We start from the raw sequence: 26,304 nt of genomic DNA, 5'->3' as shown, positions 1-26,304 counted from the left end.
CGTGTTTCTCTTCTGTCCCCCTTGTTTCCCTTCTCCAGGGATCATTTTCGTAAACTTTAAACGACATTTTTGGTTCGAAGTCATCTAGAAATGTGAGGAGCGCACCATTTTGCCATTCACGTCTTAGCTTCGACTGGAAATTCCAAATATGTATATGCATTTTTTTTTAAATATCGCTTTTTATCCAAATATGCCGTTCACACGATTAAAAGTTTTAAGACAACCCATGAAAATAATTTCTAATCGGTCGCAAGATAAAATGTGCCAATGCTGGGGTTATCAGTGGCCCTTTAGCTCTCTACACCTGCCGTCACTCTGCTCACACAGCATACAAAAAATAGTGTGTCCGCTGCGGACATGATGTCAACGTTATCTGCAGGGGCGCCGCGCCTCAAGTATATTTTGAAGCATGTTCGCTTTATACGTATGTATGCTTTGAACTTGTCTGCAAGACAGTTTTTTCGTGACCAATAGGACTAATAGGAACAAGAGATACGCCCCAGACAGTGTCCCCAGTCTGTCTTTTTGTATTATACGAATATTAGCAATTTGACCGCAGCTTAAACGGCACCCACTTCTTTCCCATCTGCCATTGTGAAAACAATTTTGGTAATGAGCGACCTCGTTTGGTACCCAAAAATATATATGAGTTTAAGAAAAGTACTCGGCGTCAACATTTTTATTTTTGTCCGACGTTGTCAAGACTAGCTTAGCGTTCACAGCGCACTATAGCCCCGCATCGAGAGCAATAATAAATAATAATAATAATAAATGATTTGGATTCACAGTGGCGTGTATCATTCGAACACGCTTTCGTGTGAAGGGGCTTTGACAGAGACAGGTATTTCTTTTCCTAGACACAATGGGAAACGCACGCTAGCCTTGACAGTGCAGCACAGGAGTTGACACCGAGTACCAGTGTTGTACGGAACGGCGTTCCAAAGAACGGCGTTCCTGGAACGCGTTCCTTTTAGGAGGAACGAAGGAACGCCGCCGTTCCATTTTGCATCGCTGAAACTGGAACGGGAACGCGTTACATTTTTACTGGAACGGAAGAAGTAACGGCGTTCCTTTTTTCGTCCAGTGGGGTAATTTTTATTTTATTTCTCACAGGGAAAGTATGAAAGTTGTGGTAGGGTTGCCTTGCTGCATGCCCATCCGGGAGGAACAACACGAAGCCGGGGTTTCTTAAACGAGAAACTACATTCATTAAAGTAACAGGAATGGATTGTTAGTATCAACGTAAAACATTGCCGGAGCGTTCGAACTGCACGCCTCCGTGGCCACGGTCCGTCTTCCTTCCCTGTGGGCGTGTCCCCCTCTTTTATACACTTGCGCGGCCGGACGTTTGCGCGGCCCAGATGTTTTTCACTCAGGGTGGTCAGTAGCGGCCTCTGGTGGTGGTGGCCGGACCTCGCTCCCACAAAGTACAAAAACAATATCTTTATGACGTGCAGGATCTCTTTAACTTTTTGGCTACTAATATTATGGATTATTTTGTGTGGTCCTCGCTTGCTAACAGTTTCGGGTGCAGGAGAGCTGGTGGGCAATGATACTTTTTTGAGTGCCCGGAACTGCGGTACGAAAAGCAAAACTTTTAGTCGTAGGAAAAGACAAAGAAAGACGGTTGTTTCAAACTCATCTACCTTTCTTTGGTTCCACAAATCCTCATACACCTAGAAATCTTATTCCCGACTACAGCCATTTTCGAACTTCAATAACGAGACCTACAATTACAACAAGATCACAAATCGCCAGATATCGGACTCATCCTTGTATCCCGAACATTATTCACTTAAAAGATACACACACAAAAAAAAAAACACCTTTATTTCTTCTCTTGTCCCCTACCTTCAAACTGAACAGCAAATCCAACCTTCACAACGAAGTATTTGTAGCTTTCAAAACTGACTTTCCAAAAGCCCTACCCTATCCTTCACTTGCTCGTTTTGCGGACAGCAACATCGAGAAGCAACTGTTAAGTTCTTACACAGGACTCCGTTAAATTGAAGCGTGCGAGGTTATTGAAAAACGCTCGTGCAATCTTGGGTAAAAGTACATTTGGCTCGTCTGAATTGTCCACTACAAACATGGACATGGTTAATAGCTGAGATTTATAACATGAATATATCAACAAATGAAATCCTACTTCCGCGTGTTTTCTACTCCTGGTGCCCTTCCATCACGACATAAAAACTCGTATGTGGACTATTAATGGGATAGATAGGAAAAAAAACTCTGCTTGATTTAACTAAATATGGTAATTAGCAAAAAATACAAATGTAACGTATATGTAACGATACGTTCCATTTTTTTAACTGTAACGGTAACGAGTTCCTTTTTCACAAATGGAACTTGTAACGGGAACGCGTTCCAAAAATCAGAAGGAACGAGGAACGAGCTTTCGTTCCTTTTTTTGAGGAACGTGTACAACACTGCCGAGTATGGTTACTCAGGCAGCACTACGTAGCAGGGTTCACTTGACAGACGTGTAAGGTTATTGAAAACTTTAGGATAACAGACACCGAGTACGGTTACTCAGGCAGCACTACGTAGCAGGGTTCACTTGACAGACGTGTAAGGTTATTGAAAACTTTAGGATAACAACCAGAAAAAAAAACAAAAAAACTAGAATGTTTTTTTTTTTATTATATTGTACTTTGCCCCTTAAATTTCAAGAGTTAACCGGTGGCTTTTATGTGTAATGTTATTACACAAGTATGTTTGGGTGGAACCCCACCTTACCGAAGCTGGCTCCATTAAGCTTATCTTTTAGTCTGTTGCGTGATACTTCGTTCACGCGGTAGGAAATTTGAGCTGCTTTTGACGGAATATTTTATACGAAACACTTTAGGTCGCAATATTATGTAAGGCCTGACACGATGCGTATACGCGTTCTTATCAAAAAAGAGAACGTTGTTTTTTTTTTTTTTTTTTTTTTAGGGGGGGGGGCAGCTTTAATATTTTTTGTTGTTTTACTCTACAATGTGCAGCATATTAAAATTAAAAAAAAACTTTCAGCCTTTCCCCTTTGGTGAAGAAGGACGACCAACGGAGCTGTACAATGAAAGTAATGGCCGGCCGCAAGTCGGCAAGCCAGAGTAGAAAGGCTGCTGCCATCTATGAGCGACGGCGGCAACCAGATACGTGGCTTGCCGCCGTCTCTCATAGATGGCGGTAGGTGTCCAGAGTGCGGTGTCTTCATTTCTTTGCGGGGGACACAATCCTGGGGAAACTAGCCCTTTACAGCTCCGCTGTAAAAATACATATAATTTCCATTGAACCCTTGCAGCGAGTGCAGGCACTCGGAAATGGCTTAACGTTTCTTACTGCTCCTAGTCTGTTTGGGAAAGACGATGCTGAAACATATGTTTCAGCATCGTCCTTCGCTAAGCCGCCTCTGCAAGTTGCGGTGATTGGCTCTCCGAGAGTTGTGCGGAAAAGTAGACGCACGGTCTTTTTTTAGAGTGTGGCACGAGTGCACTGCGCAGAAGGAACAATACGCGGAGTGGACGTCTCTGCGGAAATCAAGATTTGGGCATTCCGGGCTACGCTACGAAACCTAACACATTTAGATAACACTATCCGTCGAACATGAAAATACGACGTATACTTGCCTATCCGAGAGCACCGAGTCACGACTAAAAAAATACAAAGTAAGAACTTCTTAATGTCAAAATACAACCCAGAACAAGTTATATCGCGCTGAAAAGGGAACGGAACCGTCTGAATAATGTAGAGTGTACTATTGCTGGAACCACATTATCAGTATTGATAAGCTGATACGACGCAACATTAGTTTTGCGAAACCATTAAAAAATTGACTATCGACACTATGGATAGTTTTTTTTCCCCAAAACTATCGATAGTGTCGAAAACTATCGATAGTGGAATATCTATAGTTGGTCATCGATAGTATCGTTGATAGCTTATTATCGACAGCTGACTATCGATAGTACTATTGATAGTACTATCGATAGTTGGCATTTCGTCGACTATCGATACTATCGAAAATCAGCATTCAGAAGGCTATCGAGTATTAGGAAAATAAAATCACTAGCCAAGAAGAAACTGACGACGGATATCTACAGGCAGGCAAAGTGCAGTTGTGGTTAAAGCATGAAATTGCAAAGAAACAAAACATAAAGTTGCATTCTCGTGCAATGAATTTGTAGGTAGAACTCAAATGGTGTTTTTCTAATTATCTTGCGCAGATATTTTATATATTCATGGTGTTTCAATATCAGGCTTTACACTTTTATATGCCCGCATATGTGAAGCTATAAAGTACTTTTTTGTTTTGTCTAGACGAAGTTAAGGAAAACGTTTGCTGATGACGTTTAACATCATTATTTTCACAAGTTTTGTTTCACGCTTTTGTTTCCTTTATTATTCAATTGTCACATAGTACTTTGTTATAGTTTGGAACACAAATAAGTGAAAATGAGCACTCTGCTGGGGATCACAATTTTATTTTTCCTGTTGAAAACCACTCATAGCGAATTCCCCTAAAAATCGGGTATCAGCTGTTGTCAAAAGAAGTTAGGGTTATATGCCGCAATATGTTGCCACTTATTGTTTGGTTCTAATTTGGCAGAGCAAAATAACGGTGGCTGAGAATAGATTCACCTACTATATAAAATACAACTTCCAAATACGGATCCCGTCACATGATTTATAAACGAATATTTTCGAATCAATAAATGTAGCATATGTTTTCTTGCTGACACCTCAAATTGAACATTATCAGATAAAAGGCTTTTACCAAACCAACATGGTTAGTTACTGATGTTTTTTTTTTTTTCAATTCTTCAAATGCAGTAAGTAGGGAACATAACGTTAACTATATAGAAAAATGAAAGATATAAATTAAAAGTTTCCGTGATCCAAATAACAATATTGTTGGCAATGAGGCATTATTTCATTGAAAAAAGCTTGCGAATCCGAAAGGCAATAGTGTTTCCTTCCAAACTCGCAACCTGCTTAGTTAGAAAAAAGGCCACGCTTATATTTTCATCCTGTAAAGTCATGTTCTCATATTGCCAATTCGATCACCGTCGCTATCATCATATTCAAAATGTTGCCGTATTTATGCAACACATCGTTTACTTGTCAGGGCGAGAGTTTTTCATTTTTTTTTATTGGGCTCATCATATAAGAAGTTTAGGGCACACACCTGAAATCAGCCCAAACCAGCAAAATAACTATGACAACCTGTCAAGTTGATAAATTTTATTTATAGTTTTTCAATACTCTACAATGGATATCATTATAATAATTTATTGTCAATAGTGTTTAAGGATGATTTCTAGTTTCTTATTTTTTTGCAATAGCTTTTACATTGACCCTCGATAATTTTACAGAAGTCCCTAGTTGCAGTTGCATTTTTATCCGAGCTACACGACATTTCCTAAATGAACAGATGACGTTCTGCATCACACAGTAAAACACTATGGATAGCTTTACGCTAGTTGGCTATCGATAGTTGTTCGATATTCGACTATAAACCATTTCACGATAGTCGACTATCATTAGTAAGCTATCAAGTTTCACGATAGTCGGTATCAATTGTATATCCTCGATAATTTTGCGATAGTCCACTATGGATAGTATATTATCGGTAGTATACAATTGATGCTTATATCGATAATTTTCCAATAGTCGACTTTCGATAGTACAATGGATACTTGCTTTTTTTTTTCACTATCAGTAGTTAAATTTGAATTCGACTATCGATAGTATCAATAGTACTATCATAAGTCTCGCACCGCTACGTGGTATGCCTTTTTCTGAAGGCGGTTGTTCACTCTAGAGCTTTCCCGCAGTAGAGTGGATCACGTAGGAGAAGCGACTCGTTCAGCGAGGTGCTGTTGGTGTGTGCGTTGCGTGTGAACACACACACACAAAAGAGCACCGATGTTTTGTTTATGTGGCAACTGTAACGTGCATTCAGATGCGAAGCAGTTCACGTCTGTTCACATAGATATGATGCGCTGCAGTATCCGGGTTAACGTCGCTTGTCAAGGAGTGCGACACCTGGGTCCTAGGAACTCGCGTTTCGACATAGAGAAGAGCGTTCTATGTGCCGTTGGCTACATACGCCTCAGCTATGCTGAGAGTTAAATGAAAGCTTGGGCCAGTTGCTGTCCTTCTCTGTCTCCTCCTTTTTTGTGTTTGTCCTGTTTGCGCTGCTGACGCTGTTATGCCACTAGATCTTAAATTTGGGTGCCACACTTTTATTTCTCCCTCCTCCTGTGAAGATTTGACTAAGAGCTGAGTCCTCAAATAAAGAAATGTTATTATAAAAATGCATATAAAGCTGACAAATATGGTGATACGTTTTTTTAGGCTTGCAATAACCTTTCCGTTGTAATTGTAAGTTATAACGGTGTATAAAAACAGAGGTTCTCTATTTGTATCACCATTTAGATATGTTTAAACACAAAACTGTGAAGTGCCCCCCAAAAATTAGAAAAGCTTAGTTTCTAACTTACATTAAATTTACTTTATTTTTAACCTGTGTATCATACACATATTGTGCTTTAATTCTGAAACTTTGCTCTAACATGCCAGTTAAATGGTAGTCCTTTTCTTATGTAAATGCCTAAAAATGCCTTTTATAGAAGCATCTGTGCTGTCCTTCCTCAGTCAGAATGTGCTTCAAATCAAATACTCATTGTAAATGAACGCCACTATCGTTGTCTCTACACAAAATGAAGTGCCATATTTATGTAATTATACTTAACAACAAGCTAGAGCCGCTAAAATTTCAAAATACCTTTTTTGTTGCAAGAAGTGAAAGTGTGCAGTCAAGCTGGTTAGGGAACATCATAATCTAAACCGCGTGAGGCACAATGAAAAAATGAAACCTTTTTCTGTGTCTTAGGATTTAGATTATGACGTCATCTTTGTTGCCATTTTGGGGGGCATTTAAACTCAAGTTTTAACATACAAGTTCCAGGAAAAGTTTTTTTTTTTTTTAAAGTGCAATTATACAACTCGCGCACTGCATGGTCAACAATGCAAATAAAACAGGCATTTTCGTGTAGTTCCACGGGCCAACTCGGGAAGCTTAACAAAAACATTGAATGATAATAATATTTATTGAAGCTCGGGAAAGTCACGAGACACAAGAAAGGTCAAAAGGACACTGTGTGAAAACGATGCGGCTGAAAGGTACATTCGATACCATGTAGGTCTGTTGTGCCGTTGATACTAGGGTGGCAAATCATGATTTTGACAGATATTATCAGCAGGACGAGTGAAGGTGAAGCATGTGCATGTGCTACAGATGATCCCTTCAATCCTCTAAAATGTGCTTAAAAATATATAAAACTCAGTCACGACACTACGATCGTAAAAATGGGTGAATTATGCGCCCGCGAGCCATTTTTGTAATCTGTCTCCTTATTCTGAACTGGGTACTAATTAGAGCGCAGTTCTGATGCGGATCGTTTTCCAACGTATGAGAAGAATTGATATCTGTTACTTTGTTGACGACACCGTATATATAGATCAAGGTCACGTGATAATGTTAGAAACCGGCGACTACCTCAGTAGCGCATGACGCACCTTCCGTTTGCCGCGTTCACCAACGGCAACTCAGTGCGACTGCCGCAATCGATTGCAATACAGACCACACACACGCAAAAAGGAGCCAGATGCTACTTCTGCGGCGAGTCCTACCACCCCTCGGTGATGGTTACGTTGACATGTCACGGGGCAGATCGTGGCTGTCAACGAAGAGAAGACACGAAGAGCTGACATATCTGATGCCATCACTCAATACCGCGGCTGCACAGCACATTCCGTTAAACCCAGGGGCGGACGCAGGTGTTACCAGAGAGGGGGGAAAGGGTCAGCGTATCAGATGTTGAGAAACCCCCCCCCCCCCCACCCCCCGTTTTTTCCCCTCGTCCTAACATTTCAAACAGGGGTAATTAAAAAGGAGGGGAAAAGGTGTCAGGACATCCGGACCTACCCTCTGAATCCGCCAGTGATTACGCCTCATTCACACTTGCGGTTGAACCGCAATCGCAAAGCGGTTGCGGTTCAACCACCAGTGTGAATAAGTGCAGCTTCACTGCGCGTTTGAAGAGGTAAAAGAGCAGATCCGCTTTCCGGTTGCAATTCGAACGCCAGTGCGAATGCAGCATTAAAGCATTTTGCATAGTATTTTTTTTTTCTAGTGCCTATGGAACCTTGACGTTACTTTCCGATTCTTAGTGGGTATGGCCCGATTTTTTTCCTTTCGGTATGCGCGTCGATAATTATCGACGCGTCATTTTGACCTTTATGCAAACTCGGCACGTATAACGTACCGAGTTTGCATAAATAAATTACGTATAACGTAATCTATTAATTTTAACTTTGTTTTTGGTGTAGACCTTATAAGTCCTTGTTTTCACAAACATAGAACCGTTAATGTCACGTATTATTAAACCCGCATGCCCAGAACGCGCTCCACAGCCCATTAGACAATGATGGCAACGCGCAAACGGTGACTAATGGAATAGGCTATGCGAATTAACTAATTCGCATTAAGATATTGATATAGGCTGCTTAGACAATCATTACATGAACAAAGAACAGCCCGAAGGATAGGCAAATGTGTTTTCTTTTTATTTCTTCCTGTAATTTTATTAATACTATTGTTTAATACTGCGTTGTCTTTGGTCTATCCCATTCCTTTTATTTAGTCTTTTTCTTTCGTGTTTTTCGTCTTTTGTTGTTTGTGCTGTTGTTCTCGAGTCACTGGCGCATATCCAAGAAGGGGAGGGGCCAAAGACCGTCTTTTCATTATAAAGACTATCACTTCTTTCTTTTCTTCCAGGTGGAGCCCGACAGGCGTGAGCACCGTCGTGCTCCCAACTGTGGATAGGAGTGTCACTAGTCCAGTCGGGGGATCGGCGGCCTAGTGTGTTAGCTCACTATAGCTCGGAGTGCGTGGAGTGAAAAGCGCGTGCAGCATGAACCAGGGATCCTGGTTTCAGTCCGTACCCCTTCCCGCTTCGATCTGGATGAGCATCGTACCTGCGCGCGGCCCTGCATTACTGCAATTCGTGGTGCAAGACTGCAGGCTAGCAGTCGTACTGCATTAGCTAAATTCCTGATCGACAGTGGGTAACAATATCATCATACCCTGGTGGACCTAACTCCCGCTGTCTAAACAAGAAACGGCTAATTCCTTTTCATTTTCTTTTTCTTCACTAGTACCATCTACCTGTTCGTGTCCTTTTCTGTCTTGCGCGCTGTTTAATGCTCATTCGTGTTCCGCAGGTGCAAGTGGCCCGGCAGCCTGGTGACGCCCTACAACCAGGACTACGCACGGCGGTGCACGGGCCGCGAGAGGCTGAGCCGCTCCCAGGGCTACGAGCCCGAGCGACAGCTGCAGTTCGTGGGCGACGCCGTGCTGGCGTTCGCCTACGCGCTGCGCGACATGCACCGCTCGCTGTGCGGCGCCAACTACGTCGGCCTCTGCGATCGGATGGACCCCGTGGACGGCACCGAGCTGCTCGGGTTCCTGCAGGACGTCGAATTTACAGGTACAGGGAGACGCGTGGTGCTCGGGCGTCTGCTCTCCCTTAGCCTAACACTTTTTTTTCGTTTTTATTTTGTTTCAGGAGTTTTAATTTTCGGGAAATAGACTTGGAATGAGGAAATAAACGTTAAAGTTTCATAGGAACTGCTCAGCGTTTACGTCTGCAAGTTGTAACAGTTATTGATACAGCTGAAATATGTGTGGTGAATTTCATGAAGATCGATGTTAAACGTTTGTTACCAGACTCGCATTAAAATTAACAAAAATAGCGAAAATGCACGAACATCTTTTTGTGGAACGAATGCACCGCCTTTGGTTGCCAACGCAATGGATCCAAACTTTTGCCAGACAAGCACATATATTAATATCTTGGTCCCAAATAGTGCCCGTATCAGATATTAAGCTGATAAGAACACTTAGAGTTGGTTGAAAATCGTTACTTTTTTATTTCAGAATTTCGCGCATAGTTGTTTTCTAAAATTGTTAAATTACAAAAAAGAATTAGGTACAAAAAGTTAGTTTTCACATAGTTTTTATTGTCTGATAAATAATGTTAGTGCAAACAAGAGAGATTATTACGTATATACAAATTTGCAACTTCTGATTTTAGTAAACTATTGCTCAGTTTTAATTTAAGTCTGTCGGAAATAAAACAAACATAATAGCAGATTCCTTTTGAGTTTATATGGCTGCTTTTGCCATTTGTTGAGTTATAAACCTTGATCAACGAACAACATCTTCAAAAAAATTTTTATGGTGTTTTTTTTTATTTTTTTAACGTTTTATGCAAGAAATATGACTATTTCTCCTGTAGAAGTCGCGAGCTTGCATACATTTGAGCTTAGTTTGGGTTCCGGTATCTAACAATTTCTTGGTCCGTTAAAGTAATGCGACAAAACGTCCTTAAAAGTGAAGTTTATTTGATATAATATTGAAAAGATTACATTTTTTTCATGTTATTATCGCAACTTCACATAGTCGCACGGTCATCGGACACGCATGCTTTGAAACACTATCATTAGCAATACGTTGCAGGATCCTTTAACATAAGTTCAAGATACTCTAATTCAGATGTAAGTCCCAGGTACTGAAATACCAAAAAAAAATTTCTTAATACAATAAGTACAAGTCCACTATCACATCTCGTTCATCTGATACTCAGGCGCTTGATAAATTCGTCGTATACACCGCGAACCAGCGCCACCCTATCTCGAGGACGTACGTATATCGCGCCGTATAAACAATTAAATTCAAATTTGCTTTCGTTCGTTTTTTTTTTTCCTGGTGAATTTTAGCGAAGTCTCCTTGCGAACATGTCTTCGAGCCTGGACAAAACACGCAAGGACAGGGACAGGATATCGTACTCAACATGCGAACATCTCCGAGACCGCAGCTGTTTAATAATTCTGATCGAGCGCGCTTTCAAATGTCCGAAACCATCCGCAAAAAAAAAAAAAAAAAGAAAAAGAATGTTTGTTCGACGAGAGCGCTTGGGACGGCCGTGTCCGAGAACAGGACCATCGGTCCAGACTTTCTTCCGAAGACTAATGATGATGGCATCCGTGTCTGCCGGTGCCTCTTTATGCAATAAATGCCTGGCGAGACCATTACGATTCCGCCGGTATCGATCGACTCGCGAGACGTGCTATCAACTGTGAGACTCCCCGTTGAGCGTTCGGTACCTGCATTAATGAATCCGTAAACCGGGTGTTACATCACCCTGGGCGTAGTAGGATACGGTCGTAGCCACACGTAAAAGCAAATCTAGCCCTGCCGCATCTGTAAAAAACACCCTCTCCCCCTCCCTCTCCCTTCCTCAATTTTTATGTTTTTTTTTTTATTTTGATAAGTTATATGATGTGGTTTCTTGATGTGATGCACATGATGTATCGTGTTTGCTCATGCGTAGTGTGATTGTGTTATAATTATATATGGTTCGCTATAAATTGCTTCGGGTGGTTTCAGATCCGTTGCACGCATGCACGGAAACATCAATGAGCTCCCTGTGTTTATCAGAATGATCAAGATAAGATTAAGTTTATTGGAAACCTGTGACAGAGCTATGCTTCGTCATTTCGAAGACAGCTGCTGGCGCCGTCAGTCGCCTCAGGCTCTGTCGAGTCATACTTTGCTTAGCTGCTGGCGTTCCCGTTTGTCTCTTTCCAGAACCCCTTAGAAAGAGTTTAGCCAAGGGGCGGGATCTTGCCGAACGCTAAAACGAGTGGTCTCCGCGAAGCCACAAGATGGAGATATTTGCTTTGGGCCGCTCCACTTTGCCTGCGCTAATCCACATCTGCGGTCAGAACTTATATTATACACACAATTTCATCTACAAGGAAAATCTATGCGCCTGCAATTGATCACTGTATCAAAGCACCGGTCATCCTTTTTTGGTCTTCCAAAGGAAGGGGCCTAGAAGTAAGCTTTATTGATTGGTTTTAAACAATTCTTTCTCAAACAAAAAGGCGCCAGGCACTATAATTTTAAAATAGTGTAGCAGCTAAGTTTCAGCAGTTGATTGCGTTTACAGCGCCAAAGACGCTTTTAACGGGAATCCTTTCAATATGATGACTCGCCGACGCATTCTTGGCGTCCCTAATTCAAAGTGGATCCGAAATTCGATACGTCAAGATGGTGGGCGCAAAATGTCTTCTCCTAAATTCCAACAATATGGAATGTTAAAAAAAGAGCACCTCTTTTAGTGTAAAGGGTTTTGTCTCGTCCTAGTGGAGCCCAATAAGAAAAAAAATCGTTCTAGTTACGCCGAGCAAAGGCGTCGGGTTGCGGATCGCACGGTCCGGGGTTCGATTCCCGTGCTGCCCCACTTGGTAAACCTCACTGACTATGAACAAGTATGCTATAAATATGGCCAAGCACGCTTATATGTGCTTTGCGTTTTTACGCAATATGTGTGCTTTATGTTTCCTGACCTGGCGCTGCGGAAAGCGGGCTCATTGGGCGCGTGCTCAATTCATGCTTCGATCTGACGGCGCGAGCTCCAACAAGCAAACCGAAGCTCTAGCGCACGATCTACTAAATGTCCTTAAAGGAGCAATGCAACAATTTTTGTACTTTGCACAAATACCGCGTAAAACAGATCCCTAACGTTAATGACCTATGAAACACGCGTTCGTTTTTCACCTCACGCAATAGAAGTCCCAGAAAAAAATTTAAGAAAAACGAGCAGCATTCACCCCCTCAACTCGCAGCCAGAACAAGCGGCCACGTGATCTGGAGCCGATTATATGCCGCCAATGTTGATCACAGCCACGCGCTGGGGTTGGCAAAGCGCAGGACACGCGCTGAGTTCCAGACATTGTTATGGCTCGGCTATTGTCGTCGCTGCAGCGATTGGACACGGGTTACAACCCGAATGCTCCTCGAGATAGCAATTGTCACGAGCCCAAGTCGAGTGCCCACGCAATGCTCGGGTCCAATCTATGAGCCGCATTCAAATATCGTCACTTGGGTGTACTGCGATCCCCGAGTTACGTCATCGAATTTTGCGAAGGAGAGATTGAATGAAAATGATCGCTTTTGTCCTTGAAATTACACCGCAACAAAGACGTTTCTTGGCCAGTGGCGTTGCGTGTGAGTATCCTTGAGTCCCAGGTGTGCCAGTAAGCTCGTGTATAGAGAAAAACATTCCAATTGAATATCGTTGCACAGCTCCTTTAAAGGAGCTGTGCAACGATATTCAATTGGAATGTTTTTCTCTCTACACGAGCTTAATGGCACACCTGGGACTCAAGGATACTCACACGCAACGCCATTGTCAAAGAAACTCCTTTGTTGCGGTGTAATTTCATGGACAAAAGCGATCATTTTCATTCAATCTCTCCTTTGCAAAATTTGATGACGTAACTCGGGGATCGCAGTACACCCAAGTGACGATATTTGAATGCGGTTCATAGATTGGACCCGAGCATTGCGTGGGCACTCGACTGGGGTTCGTGACAATTGCTAGCTCGAGGAGCATTCGGGTTGTGAGCCGTGTCCAATCGCTGCAACGATGACAACAGCCGAGCCATAACAACGTCTGGAACTCAGCGCGTGTCCTGCGCTTTGCCAACCCCAGCGCGTGGCTATGATCAACACTGGCGGCATATAATCGGCTCCAGATCACGTGGCCGCTTGTTCTGGGTGCGAGTTGAGGGGGTGAACGCTGCTCGTTTTTCTTTAATTTTTTTCTGGGACTTCTATTGCGTGGGGTGAAAAACGAACGCCTGTTTCATAGGTCATTAACGTTAGGGATCCGTTTTAAGCGGTATTTGCGCAAAGTACAAAAATTGTTGCATCGCTCCTTTAACTCTTCGTAAGCGATGGCTAGGAACTCTTGCAAACTATACTGCCGCTGAAACAAAACATAACAAGCAGAAATCGTCCGCTGGGATGGCTGAAAACGCAGCAGAAAAACACGGGGAGAGAAGGGGCCGTACGAGCAAGTATTCTCCTTGAGTACGAAAATGACGTCGAACGCAATGTTGCGTGACAAACAGTCAACCTGATGAATGCCTGCTTTTTAAGCTGACGGTAGCAATTTTAATGACGGTTATAAAGTGGTTCCCGGTGTCTCATTAGTGTAATGCTTTGACAGGGCGCGTATTTAGTCTCCAGAAATCGATAAAAGTAATTTATCTTGCTTAGACTTTTGACCGGAGTTACCCTTTTATCACTATCACAAATGACGTCGAAGACGAGAGCGCTGAAGTAGAAAGAGGGCTTCGTAATGGGAATTTTTAAGGCAACTGGAACACATTCTCATTAGTGGAACTGGAAATTCGCGAGTCGGCATACCTTTTGCTACTGACCGCTATTTTTTGCTTCTCCTCAGCGCAGCTGGATACGTAGGCAAACAACTCTTTCAAAGTGAGAGAATCTACGCGCGCTTTGCGTGTCTGAACCGCGCCCTGCTGTAATCCCGACCTACCGAGAGAATGGCTCCCTATGAAAGACGCTGTCGCTGGTGATGTGCGCCGCGTCGCCGTGGGGGCGTCAGTGAAGGCTTTTCTGCGTTCACCTGCAGACTGTCTCGCGCACGGTCCGCACGGCGCACCGACCTGCTGGTAATGCCTGTTTCTCGGGAACACCTACCGTAACGTGGCGCCAGCAGGCTACAGTAGCAGTAGCACGTAGTAGGGCGCATCGCTCTCATAAATCGAAAGAGCGCGTTTCTCAGACACGAAAGCGCAAGGGCGTTGTTTTAGCTCCCACTGCACTTGTACCATCGTCGAAAAAAGGCGCGTTCTCAGATCACCCATAAATAGCCACTGTGCCGGCAGCCGGCGACTCTAGTGACGAACCTGCCACGCGATCACCGATGCTGTGAGGCCCCCGAGGAGAGCAGGTCAGGGCCAGATAAAGCCGCCGCGCATTGCGCGACTTCGATTGGTATGCGTTTACCCTGGGAAACAAAATCAACAACAAGAAAACTTTATGCAGCGCCTCGAAATCATAGCGTGACGAAACGCTGCGGGGCCGCGGCCATGTACTACAAGGTGCGTGCTGGCACATTCTTCTGTAGGCAGGTCTGAACAAACCAGACTTTAATGGCTTTCGTGTTTACGTCTGTCAGAAGACAGAATACTCTTATTGAATCTAATTTAGCTTGTTCGTCAAGAGCCGTCTGGTAATCTTAGCATCGGTTCTTAGTGCCTTTTTTGTATCTCATCTAATTTTCTGTTAGTCGTGTAACAATAATAATAAGAATATTGATCTGTTTTATTTTCTGTCAAGAAGTGTATAAAAAAAACAATTAGGGCGCAGGCGAACTGGTGTAAGTTTACCATTTTTGACCACCTGAGACTGGGTGGAAGAAACACGACGACGTCTCAATAGTTCCCTTTTCTTGTGCATCTTCGTTCCCTTTTGAGACGTCGTCGTATTTCTTCCACCCAGTCTCAGGTGGTCAAAAATGGTAAAAAGAAGTGTATGGCGGAGGGAAACCTAGGAAAAAAGCTGCATGATGCAACTTGACTAGCTCTCGATCCCCCATCTTTACATTTGGCAGCGGTGGCACAGAAAACAGAACAAAAAGACAAATATTCGCGTAAACGAATATTCACAGAAAAATAGTACATACAGGCAAAACACAGTTCAATACAACGAAGTAAGGCAACACATTTACGGTAACATTGTTTCAAATGTAAATATTGTACATTTGCTACACAGTCTTACTTAAAACAAAATGCTCCAAGGTTTTTAAATGACGAGGTACGGAGGTGGATGTTTTCGGTGCGAAGTAAGTTGAGTAGCTTAGGTACTGTAGTTTATATCATTTGCTCGCCATAGTTCTTTTGTTTTTTTACATAAATTTGGAGCATCCAGTATTCCGTGTTCCGGGTGAAATCTGCGGTCACTCTTGATGTTAGGGATGCGAGTTCCATAAATATATGAGCATTTTTTTTCTGCATGTGATTTATAAGTTACACCAAGTTGGTATTGATACAGGCAATACACAGGCATGTGACACAGGCTCTAAAAAAAGACGCACTAGGATCGTCAAATAAGACAGTACAAATGTTTTCGCAACATTTCTTTTTTTTTCTTTTTTTGAAGGACATGCATTTTAGTGAGATGTGCATTTGTTCTATTTTCTCAAAATAGACGGCAATAGTTCACATGGGAAAGAAATAATGAATTATAGACTAGTAATTTCATATGTTTCAACCAAATCATTACCCAGGGGCGTCCGTCCCTTTAAGTCATACGTGGAGTAACGCAAGACATTCGATAGTGTACTGTATATGGCAAGGTGCATCCTCCTGAGGTCCACGTGTGGACTCCACCAACGCAGGGCTGAGCGGCGAGACGTTCCGCTTCTCGGAGCACGGCGATGGCCCCGCGCGCTACAACATCCTGCACTTCAAGCAGGTGCGGCGGGGCGACTACCGGTGGGTGCCGGTGGGCGACTACAGAGACGGCTCCCTGCGACTGGACATGAGCCAGCTCCAGTTCCGTCTAGACGACCCCGCCATGCCGCGCTCCGTGTGCAGCGAGCCCTGCCCCCGCGGCTGGGCGACGCGACTTGTCGAGGGCGAGTCCTGCTGCTGGCACTGCCTGCGCTGCACCGACTACCAGTTCCTGGTGTCCGGCGGCTGCGCCGAGTGTGCTCCGGGCACGTTGCCGGACCCGTTCCACGAGCGCTGCTTGCCGGTCCCGGAGTCGCACATGAGCCCTGGCTCTCCCTGGGCCGCCGCCGCCCTCGCCCTGGCGTCGCTGGGCGCGCTGGCGGCCCTGGCCGTGCTCGCTGTGTTCCTGGCCTACAGGGACACGCCCGTGGTCAGGGCCTCAGGCCGCGAACTAAGCTGCGTGCTGCTGGCGGGCATCTTGCTCTGCCACGGCACGGCGCTGCTGCTGGTTCAGAGGCCCAGCGCCGCTGTGTGCGGTGCGCAGCGGGCCGCGCTGGGCCTCTGCTTCGCCGTGGTGTACTCGGCCATCCTGGCCAAGACGGACAGGATCGCGCGCATCTTCCGGGCGGGGCGCCGCAGCGCCCAGCGACCAGGCTGCATCTCGCCGCGATCCCAGCTGGCGCTCTGCGGGGCCCTGGTGTCCGTGCAGGGGCTCGTGGCCGCGCTCTGGCTGGCGCTGAGGCCGCCCCGCGCTGTGCACCACCACCCGACGCGCGAGGACAACCAGCTCGTCTGCCTGGCGTCCGTGCAGCGAGCTGGCTACGCGCTGGCGCTCGCCTACCCGCTCTGCCTGGTGGCCGTGTGCACGGTGTACGCCGTGCTCACGCGCAAGATTCCGGAGGCCTTCAACGAGTCTAAGTACATCGGATTCGCGATGTACACGACCTGCGTCATCTGGCTGGCCTTCCTGCCCATCTACCTGACCACCTGGCGCCACGTGAACCTCAACCTGACCAGCATGGCCGTGGCCGTGAGCCTGAGCGCCAGCGTGACGCTGGCCTGCCTCTTCGTGCCCAAGTTGTACATCATTCTCCTTCATCCGGAGAAGAACGTGCGGCAATCCATCATGGCCAAGTACGGCACGCTCAAGAATCAGCAGCAGCACCGCGTCGAGTCCGCCACGCAGTCGGACGGTGCGTGCTTCCTCTTGTCTTACTGGCGGGCATCGCGTACAAAGTTTACACCGGCATAGTTTTACCTACCATAGAAGTGTATCAGCAAGACCACGATGACTCCATGTGACTTTACCCGTTACGACGTTTTAATGGCTAATCGATGTAGAAAAAAAGACTTTGGACAGAACAAGCTATGTTGTTGTCTAAATAAGCGATTAGCTGCAAACACAAATGAAAGAACCGCGGCCGGTCACATGTAAGTTTACCCGCTAAATTTAGCCGATGAACTGAATTTGTGTGTAGGTAACGTGACATCATGTGACGCAATTTTCACCGCTACGTTTAGCTGGGAAATCGGATTAACCTCAACTTCACGTAACGTCAAAAAAAATTGTTTTTCTGCTGACGTTTTGAGGGGAATTTGAATTTATATATAGGTCTCGTGACATCGTATCACAGTGATGTCAATTTTTCGCTAAACTTAACGGGGAAATTAAATTTGTGTATACCTCACTTGACATGAAGTTATATAACGTCATTTCCCCGCTAAATATAGCGGGGAAACTGAATTGGTGTTGAGGTAATGTGACGTAAATTTTCCGCTAAATCCAGTGGCGAAACAGAATTTGTTTATATGTCACCTGACATAAAGTCGTGACATCATTTTCCCCGCTTAAGTTAACGGGGAAAATGAACGGCCAGGAAGAGTTGCTTAAAGATCATAGAAAAACTATTGGCTTCAATAAACATTTTGAAAGCTAATCTTTTTAATAGTCACTTTAATAGTCGTTTCAAAAGCTAATTGCTTTAACAATGGTTTGAAAGGTAATCGAATTACTAATCGTTTTAGAAGAAAGCAACTCACTTTCGAAAGAGGGTGGATCGGAACGTTGAAAGACACCTCAAGGTGTGCCCTCACATTTGAACATACACCATTTAATGCTACGTTGTTTGCGTCAAGACCATCACCGCGTAAAAATAAAGTAATTTAAGTCGCGAAATATTCGTAGCATGAACCAGCCATCTTCACCCCGATCGGGCCGCACGCGAACAGCGCTGGAGCAGGAGGGTGGATTGACAAGTGGCTTCTTCCGTTCTTTTGTCTTCGCAGTGGACTACGAGATGAGTGACAAGCAGCGGTCCGCCTGTTCGTTAGTGTCCACAAACAGCCGAGCCAGCTGTGCCACGCAAACCGACGACCAGGACTCCGCCCTGTGGGACAAGGACGTTCAGCTCTGACCGGGGGGGTCAGCATCGACACGCACGAGAGACAGCAGCATCGGCGACGACTAGCGGGCGCCTCTTCCTGCTTCGAGTGGACCATTGAGCCAAGACCCAAAGGGTCCCGGAACCCCGTTCCGGGGTCCCAACCCCAGCGGACCAAGTGTGTTGGCCGCCCTTTGCCCAAACAAACGGACGAGAACGCCGACGCCGAGCGCCCCCGACGTGGGACTCCCGGCACGCTCTGTGATCACTGCCGCGCAGATATTCTTTTCTCTATTTCTACATCAATCTATATACACACGAGCGTATACAAGCGTCTGCCGTACTCACACTGCGCCGTCATATCGTCTCTTGGATCGTTGGTGCGCTTATACACCGAAACCTTGTGAATAAAGGAGAGCTCTCTTTTTTTGCCACACGCGGCCCGTGAGTGTACACGTGCGCAGATGGCGCGTGCCATTTGCTCGCTCGCTATTTGTCGTTCAGAAACGGCGTGGTGCGCGTGACTGTGTTTACTCCGTCTTCGCTATTTCGAGCCTACCTTTCAAGAACTTGTGCCTCCTGGATGGATATACTGCGGTTGTTAATCTGACGATATATTAATGCGCCCAAGTGGTCTGGCTCAACAGGAGAAAATCGGAATAGTACTACATGTTAGAGCACTGCACGGGTCAGAATTTCTAGGCCTAGCCTGACCGCCCCGATAGGGGCACGGCCTGGGCCCGGCCCGAGCCGGATAGAATATTTATTTTTGTAGGCCTGGCCCGGACCCGTCCCAGAAGAGACACTGCCCGGGCCCGCCCCGGGCCTGGCAGAATTTTAGACCGAAGCTTGAGCCCGGCCCGAGCCTGGCAAGTTGTTTTAGAGCGCAGCTTCGTTTCCGGCTTGGGCGCCGCCGGCGTCGGCGTAACCGTCAGGTCACGTGACTTTCGTGACGCCGCGGGGGCCACGTGACCTCACGGGGTTCACGTGACCTCACGGGGGGGGGGGAGAGGAGGAGGAGGAGGGGAGGAGTAACAGGCAGGATGACGAGGTGAGGAGAAGGAAGGAGGCGTATACCCTCCCCTCAGTACCCTTCCATCCTCCTCCTCAAGAGCTGCGCTCTAATTCGGCGTTACAGAGTTTAAACGGCTTTTTTTTTAAATATAAGCCTGAGCTCCGCCTCAGCCCGACAGATATTACACATAAGCCCGAAGTTCACAGACGATAACCTATAAACTTTGTAAGCATAAAGCGAGTATATTTGCTTTAAATTTATTTTAAAGTTCAATCTATTTTTTTACACAGTAAGTATTTTTATTTTGACGATGCATTTTTGAGAATATGGGTGAAATATGCACGTCATAATTACTTCTCAGAAAAAAGAAGTGGGCAATATTTTATTTACTGTATGCATTTCTTGAAGAGATATTGGACTTTTCGTTGTTCAATTCGTTTTACAGAGAACTTTCCTCTACGTGTTTTGTGAAAAAAACAATCACAATCCCGCTAGTGCATCTTCAAAAGGCTGTATAAGCATAAAATTATCTATGGTAGTTAGCTTATCTTTGGTGGCATAGTAAGGCCCCCTCCACAAAGTGAAAAATCAAGCTCACGTTTTTTTTGTTTTTTTTTTGTTTAAGTTTGAAAAGCAGAAGAAAAAGACATTCATGCAGTACCCTGCGACTGGAGTGCCCTCGTTTTCCTGACCGTACATTCCCACTATGCTGGTGGAAAAAAAATGCCTTGCATTGTATGTCTATACAGCCTTGATGGTAGTAAGCCTCAACCGGTGATCGGTCTCTTAGCCGTAGATGAAAAATTTAGCGAGTGCAGTACGACCACTAACCGTACGTTCCCTTTTATTCACGTGAAGGCTTTCCAAGTGCAAAAGGACTTATTTGATTTTTTTTCTTAACGACATCGTGGTGATTTTTCATTTTGCTTGTTTGTTTTCATTGAACCTAAACTATCACTGAGTACACTTTTTATTATCAACTATCTAGAATTTGCGGCGCACGACTGCCCAACCATGGCCCGGGCCGGCGCGGGCCGACACGGCCCTAAAAATATTTTGTTTAAGCCCGAGCCCGGCGCGAGCCTCAGAAAATGCGTGTTACCCGGCCCGAGCCCAGCCCGCGGGCCGGGCCGGGTTCGGGCCTTCGGGCTGGGCCGGCCGGGCCATGCAGTGCTCTGCTACATATCTTACCACAATAACCATAGTGTTTTTGAGCATATGTAATTTTCTTCTTTCGAGATTTCGTGTCATTGTTGCATAGTGACAAAGCTAAATACAACATTGTAAAACCGGAGACGTAGGACAAAAGGAGAATAAAAAAGGGGACAACACAACAGGGGACGACACAGACACAGGTTGAGACCTGTGTCTGTGTTTCCCCCTTTTTTCTTCTCCTTTTGTCCTACGTCTCGGGTTTTACAGTGTTGAAAGTTCATCAGCTCGCTTGCATCTTTTCTGTAATTTCTAAGCGAAATACGTTTTGTTCAAGAAAAAGAAAAGTGAGAAGAAGAATTACTTGTTTATGTGAGCAGCCGAAGAAGCCTAGACCAGCAACTGCCAGTTCATTAGGATGGTGCTTTTAGTTATACTTCGTTTCACCCTAACTCCAGATGCAGCCGACGCTACGAGCTGATGTGACCAATCAGACAGCATCAAGAGCGCACTATCATGCATTTGCTCATGTTTCTGTGCGTGTTTTAGAATTGCTTAACCAATCATAAACAGTAAAGGCCCAGTGCTTTCCCCTTTTGACGCTGTTTGATTGGTCTCATTAGCTCGTAGAGTCTTCTACGCCTAGTCATTCATGCAGTGTTGGCTGTAAAGCGTTATAAGTAACGGCATTACCGGTAACGCGTTGGTTTTCTTGGAAACGTAGTAACGTACTTGTTTTTTTTATAAACAGTAACGCGTGACGAACTTAACTTACTTATTTGAAGTAACGGGTAACGCAGTTACGTTGCTCCTTACTTTTTCTTCCCAAGACTTAAAGATATTGCACAGAAGTTTTTTTCGTGTTTTATGAATTATGAATTTTCGAGTTCTTTCCGTTTCTTTTTGAGTTTTTTTCTCGTGAGTATTTAGGTGAAATTGTAAGGAAGATAAAGTAATTATGTTCGGTTTCAGCTTGAACTTAATGTTTCTTGGAATATGGCGCTTCTGCATACCTGTAACGCCGAAAATAGTAAAACGTGTTAACTCATAATTTAGAAAAGTAAGGCGAAAGTAACGTGCGTTACTTTTGATCGGTATCGGTAACGCGTACTCCTTTTCTTCTTAGTTAACGTAGGTCAGTAAAGCGTTCTTTTAATTGGCAAGTAACGAGTAATGTAATTCTTTACTTTTTTTTCGATAACGCCTACAACACTGCATTTATGTCACTAGAGACGCCAATGACGACCTCACACAGGGTCGCTTGGGTTAGGGCGTCTCAATGTCCTTCTTTTTAGGGTGATACCATTATTTCTAGTACCCAATGCCGACAGCACGCGTTCATGAAAAAAAATACCAAGAATAGCAGGTAAGAAGCTGCCGTCATAGCACAGTCAATAGAGAGTTTTAATATAGGAGCCCCCCAGGCACGTAGCCAGAATTTTGTTTCGGGGTGGGGGGGAGGGGGGGGGGTGGGGGGGCCGCCCATGACAGAATGCTGTATGAGGGGGAGGGGGAGTGGAGGTCCCAGCAAAACGGAAGATTTTTTTTTTTTTTGGGGGGGGGGGGGCAGGCCCCATGGGCCTCCCCCCTGGCTACGTGCCTGGAGCCCCCCCCCCCCCCCCCCCAAGCAGTTTGGGGCGCTGAACCGCGCTTGCGCAGAAGGACTCCTTATGCACTGTGCGACACCCCAAGCCGCCGGGGGGAACCCCAAGTCTTGGAGCCCCGTATTCTAAAACTCCCTAATGCCAGAACCATGTGCCGTGAGACGCTCTTTCACGCGATCCGGAACAAAAATAACCTTTTCCGGACTCACACTAGAAACAAAATCGCTGGTCTTCTATTAATTCGTATGATGAGAAAACGACGTCTCGTTTAAAGACATCTTGGCCCTTCTTCGAGTGTCTTGGGCCCGCTTCAAACGGCGAAAGTTTCCCAGCCATTACGTAGTTGTTGGCGAAGTTAAAGCAAGTAGGCAGGCGAGCTGGTTAAGGATCGACATGGCAACCTTTGAGAGAGATGTTATCTAGATCCCCGAGCTCAAATACGAATTACACAGCTCGGGCTACGCCACCTATTGGCGGTGACAGGTTAAGGCTAAAGTGCTATCTTTTCCCACCTCTATCCACTTGAGCAGAGCGAGCGCTGGAAAGCAGGTTGCCTCCCCTCCAGCGTTCGCTGTACTACCTTCGACCTTACCCTCATCCTGTAAACAGGTGGTGTTGGTTCAGGTCCGCATAAAAAGGGGCCGGCAGCTCGAACAATTCGGAAGCTTCTCAAGCGGCATTTCCATGCAATATTTCCACGTGACCCTACCGGTATGGTATACTGATAATGAAAACTTAACACGGGGTATAAAATTCCATTCTAGATTGCAATAGATCGTTTCCGCGGCGAAATACTTTCGGGAAGATAAGCCAACGTTCTCAGCGCCATTTAAACACATACAAAAGAATAACGCTCTGTTCGATTCAAGGCCAGACGCTGGGAAAATGGTTCAGTCAGAAGCTGACCTCGAGAAAACGTCTCCGCTGACGTTGGTTCCTTTTCAGCTTCTTTTCTACCCTGCTCGAATTCTTAGCTCTATTGTTTTAATTTAAGTGGCACAAACAGCAACGAGGTCCAAAGACATCGCACTGCACCGGTGACGCAGGCACGCAGTCGCGAAAACGAGTTTCCCGGCCCTCTTGGCCAACGTGACTGCACGGCCATTGACGTTCGACATCACTCGCTAAGCTCGATAAAGGAAAAAAAAAGTTCCATCCTTTTCACTCTCGTGAAAAAGGAAGACCAGCGGAGCTGTACTCGACATACTGCCGCAACGCGCACGCGCCCGTTTCCCGCTTCTTCTCGTCCAACACGTCGCCGGTCGTGGATACGTCTCCGGCGACCCAGAGTCGGACGCACACGGCGCACGTGACTCCAAACGGGTAATCCACGAACTCCCTCCGGAACATCGCCGTCGTGCCCGGGAGCTGTTCAGCCGGCAAGGGGTGCAGTCGTCGCCGATCCTCGCGCTTGCTCTTGGCCTCCGTGGCACGATCGTCGTCCGTGGCGTTGGCACGCCGGCGCCCTTTACGTCGCTGGTTCTGTTCTCGGCGGCGGCTTTCCAGGCGAGCGATGTGCTCTTCTTTGGCAAGGGAATCGGAGGCGCTCGACGCAGTGGAAGTCGAGGCGACAGCGGCTTTGCGGCGGTTACGGACCCACTCGCGCTGCTGCGTACGTCGCTGCTCCTTCCGCAGCTAGTCTTCTTTCCCCGAAAGGACACGCGGCCGACCCATCCTGAGTCCAAACCGAAACTGATAAGAGCGTAGGAAACAGTGCGCAAAACAGAGGAGGACGAAGAAACACGTGACGAGCGCTGTGCTCGTTACGTGTGCTTCTTTGTCGTCGTCTGTTTTTCGCGCTGTTTCCTAAGATGAATTCCCACCAACTATCTATTCTTCTATGATAGCTGAAAAGGTTGGCACCATCTACCAGCGACGGCGGCAACCATACTGGTTGTGTGCTTCCCGCCGTCGCTTATAGATGGCGGTAGCTGTCCAGAGGCGTTTTTGTCGACAAGTGTTTTGTACCGGACACGATCCGCGGGAACCTAGCCCTTAACAGCTAACTGTAAAAACATCACTTGCAAGGTCTGCCTCTACCGGGTTGTTTTCAAGCTTTATTTCGCACGAAAGCACTGCTCCCCCCCCCCCATCGGTCATTCTACAAAACGAAATAAAGTTGGCAAGCATTCAAACACCTTCAACTCGTCACGACCAAACGAACACGTCTAACCTTATCTTTGCTTTTTTACAGCGGAGCTGTTAAGGGCTAGGTTCCCAAGGATCGCGTCCGGTACAAAATACTTGTCGACGAAAACGCCTCTTGGCAACTACCGCCATCTATAAGCGACGGCGGCAAGCACACAACCGGTATGGTCGCCGACGTCGCTTGTAGATGGCGCTAACCTTTCCAGCTATCATAGAAGAATGGATTGTTGGGAGGCGCTTTGGTTGGAATTAATCGTAGGAAACAGGCGCGAAAAACAGACGACGACAAAGAAGAAGCACACGTAACGAGCGCAGCGCTCGTCACGTGTGTTTCTTCGCTCTCCTCTGTTTGGCGCGGTTTCCCACGCTCTTATCAGTTTCGGTTTTGACTCAGGATGGGTCAGCCGCGTGCGCTTTCGGGAAAAGAAGACTGGCTGCGGAAGGAGTGGCGACATAAGTAGCAGCGCGAGTGGGTCCGTAACCGCCGCAAAGCCGCTGTCGCCTCGACTTCCACTGCATCGAGCGCTTCAGATTCCCTTGTCCAAAAAGAGCACATCGGTCGCCCGGAAAGCCGCCGCCAAGAACAGAACCAGCGATGTAAAGGTCGCCGGCGGGCCAACGCCACGTACGACGATCGTGCCACGGAGGCCAAGCGCAAGCGCGAGGCCCGGCGACTACTGCACTCCACGCCGGTTGAACAGTTCCCGGGCGTGACGGCGATGTTCCGGAGGGAGTTTGTGGAGAACCCATTTGTCGTCACGCGCGCCGTGTGCGACCGACTCTGGGTCGTCGGAGACGTATCAACGATCGGCGGCGTGTCGATCGAGAAGAAGCGGGAAACGGGCGCGTGCGCGTTGCCCCAGTGTATCGAGTACAGCTCCGCTGGTCTTCCTTCTTCACGAAAGTAAAAAGGCTAAACGTTTTTTGTTGTTTTTTTTTTTTTGGCCGCGTTTTTTTTTTTTTGTTGGGTTGTCGGCGCAAGCACCAGGGACACGCTGCCGAGGTAGTGACGCCATGATTGAAATGGCTACGTCAGTCTTCCAAGCCTCGTTACATACTAACGAATGCCTGCGTCTCTACTAAACACTCAAAGATCCCATCATTGTGACCTAGGAAATCAGCTCAGCGAACGATGAGGCGGAACATCCGTTTAGACCTTCAAAATATGACTGCGCAGTGGGATTGCGCAATGCAAGCATGACTTACGCTTCGCATTGCGTAATGCCACAGCGCAGACTTCATTTTTAGGTCTAAACGGATGTTCTGCCTCTTTATTCGCTAAACTGATTTCCTAGATTGCAATGATTGGCTGTTTGAGTGTTTTGCAGGTAAATAGGCGCCCAGGCATTTCTTACAGTGTAGGTCTGTTCGATTCGCCTGAACTGGCTGAACTCGTTCAGCCGTGCAGAAACTGGCGCAATCGATTCAACCGGAAGTTGCACGGCCGCGGCACTGGCGCGTTCGATTCATACCAGTTCTGAACGAGTTCGGACCCAGTTCCTTAAAATCTTGCAACGGCTCCGGAGTCAGTTCAGCGTCCGTTCAGAAGCAGACGACACTCCTCGTCCGTCTCTGCTCGCGGTGCCATTTCTCGCAACTCTTGCTCATTTGC

General features: G+C 46.1%; 1 protein-coding gene across 1 annotated transcript in view; it reads left to right on the top strand.

Moving 5' to 3' along the window:
- LOC8039230 (metabotropic glutamate receptor 6) overlaps nt 1-19,204 on the top strand; it is a 223,672-nt gene extending 204,468 nt beyond the window's left edge. Inside the window, exons 6-8 of the mRNA XM_029972728.3 lie at nt 9,280-9,545; nt 16,338-17,585; nt 18,679-19,204. Of these exons, the coding sequence (XP_029828588.2) occupies nt 9,280-9,545; nt 16,338-17,585; nt 18,679-18,806 (1,642 nt within the window). The 3' untranslated portion in view covers nt 18,807-19,204. The remainder of the gene's footprint in view (nt 1-9,279; nt 9,546-16,337; nt 17,586-18,678) is intronic.
- The last annotated feature ends 7,100 nt before the right edge of the window (nt 19,205-26,304 follow it).

This window comes from Ixodes scapularis, unplaced genomic scaffold (assembly GCF_016920785.2).
Source record: "Ixodes scapularis isolate PalLabHiFi unplaced genomic scaffold, ASM1692078v2 PGA_scaffold1__304_contigs__length_218370807, whole genome shotgun sequence".
In the NCBI taxonomy this organism is placed as follows: domain Eukaryota; kingdom Metazoa; phylum Arthropoda; class Arachnida; order Ixodida; family Ixodidae; genus Ixodes; species Ixodes scapularis.
The sequence above is the reverse complement of the archived record's forward strand: the minus strand, read 5'-3'. Positions and strand labels throughout refer to the sequence as shown.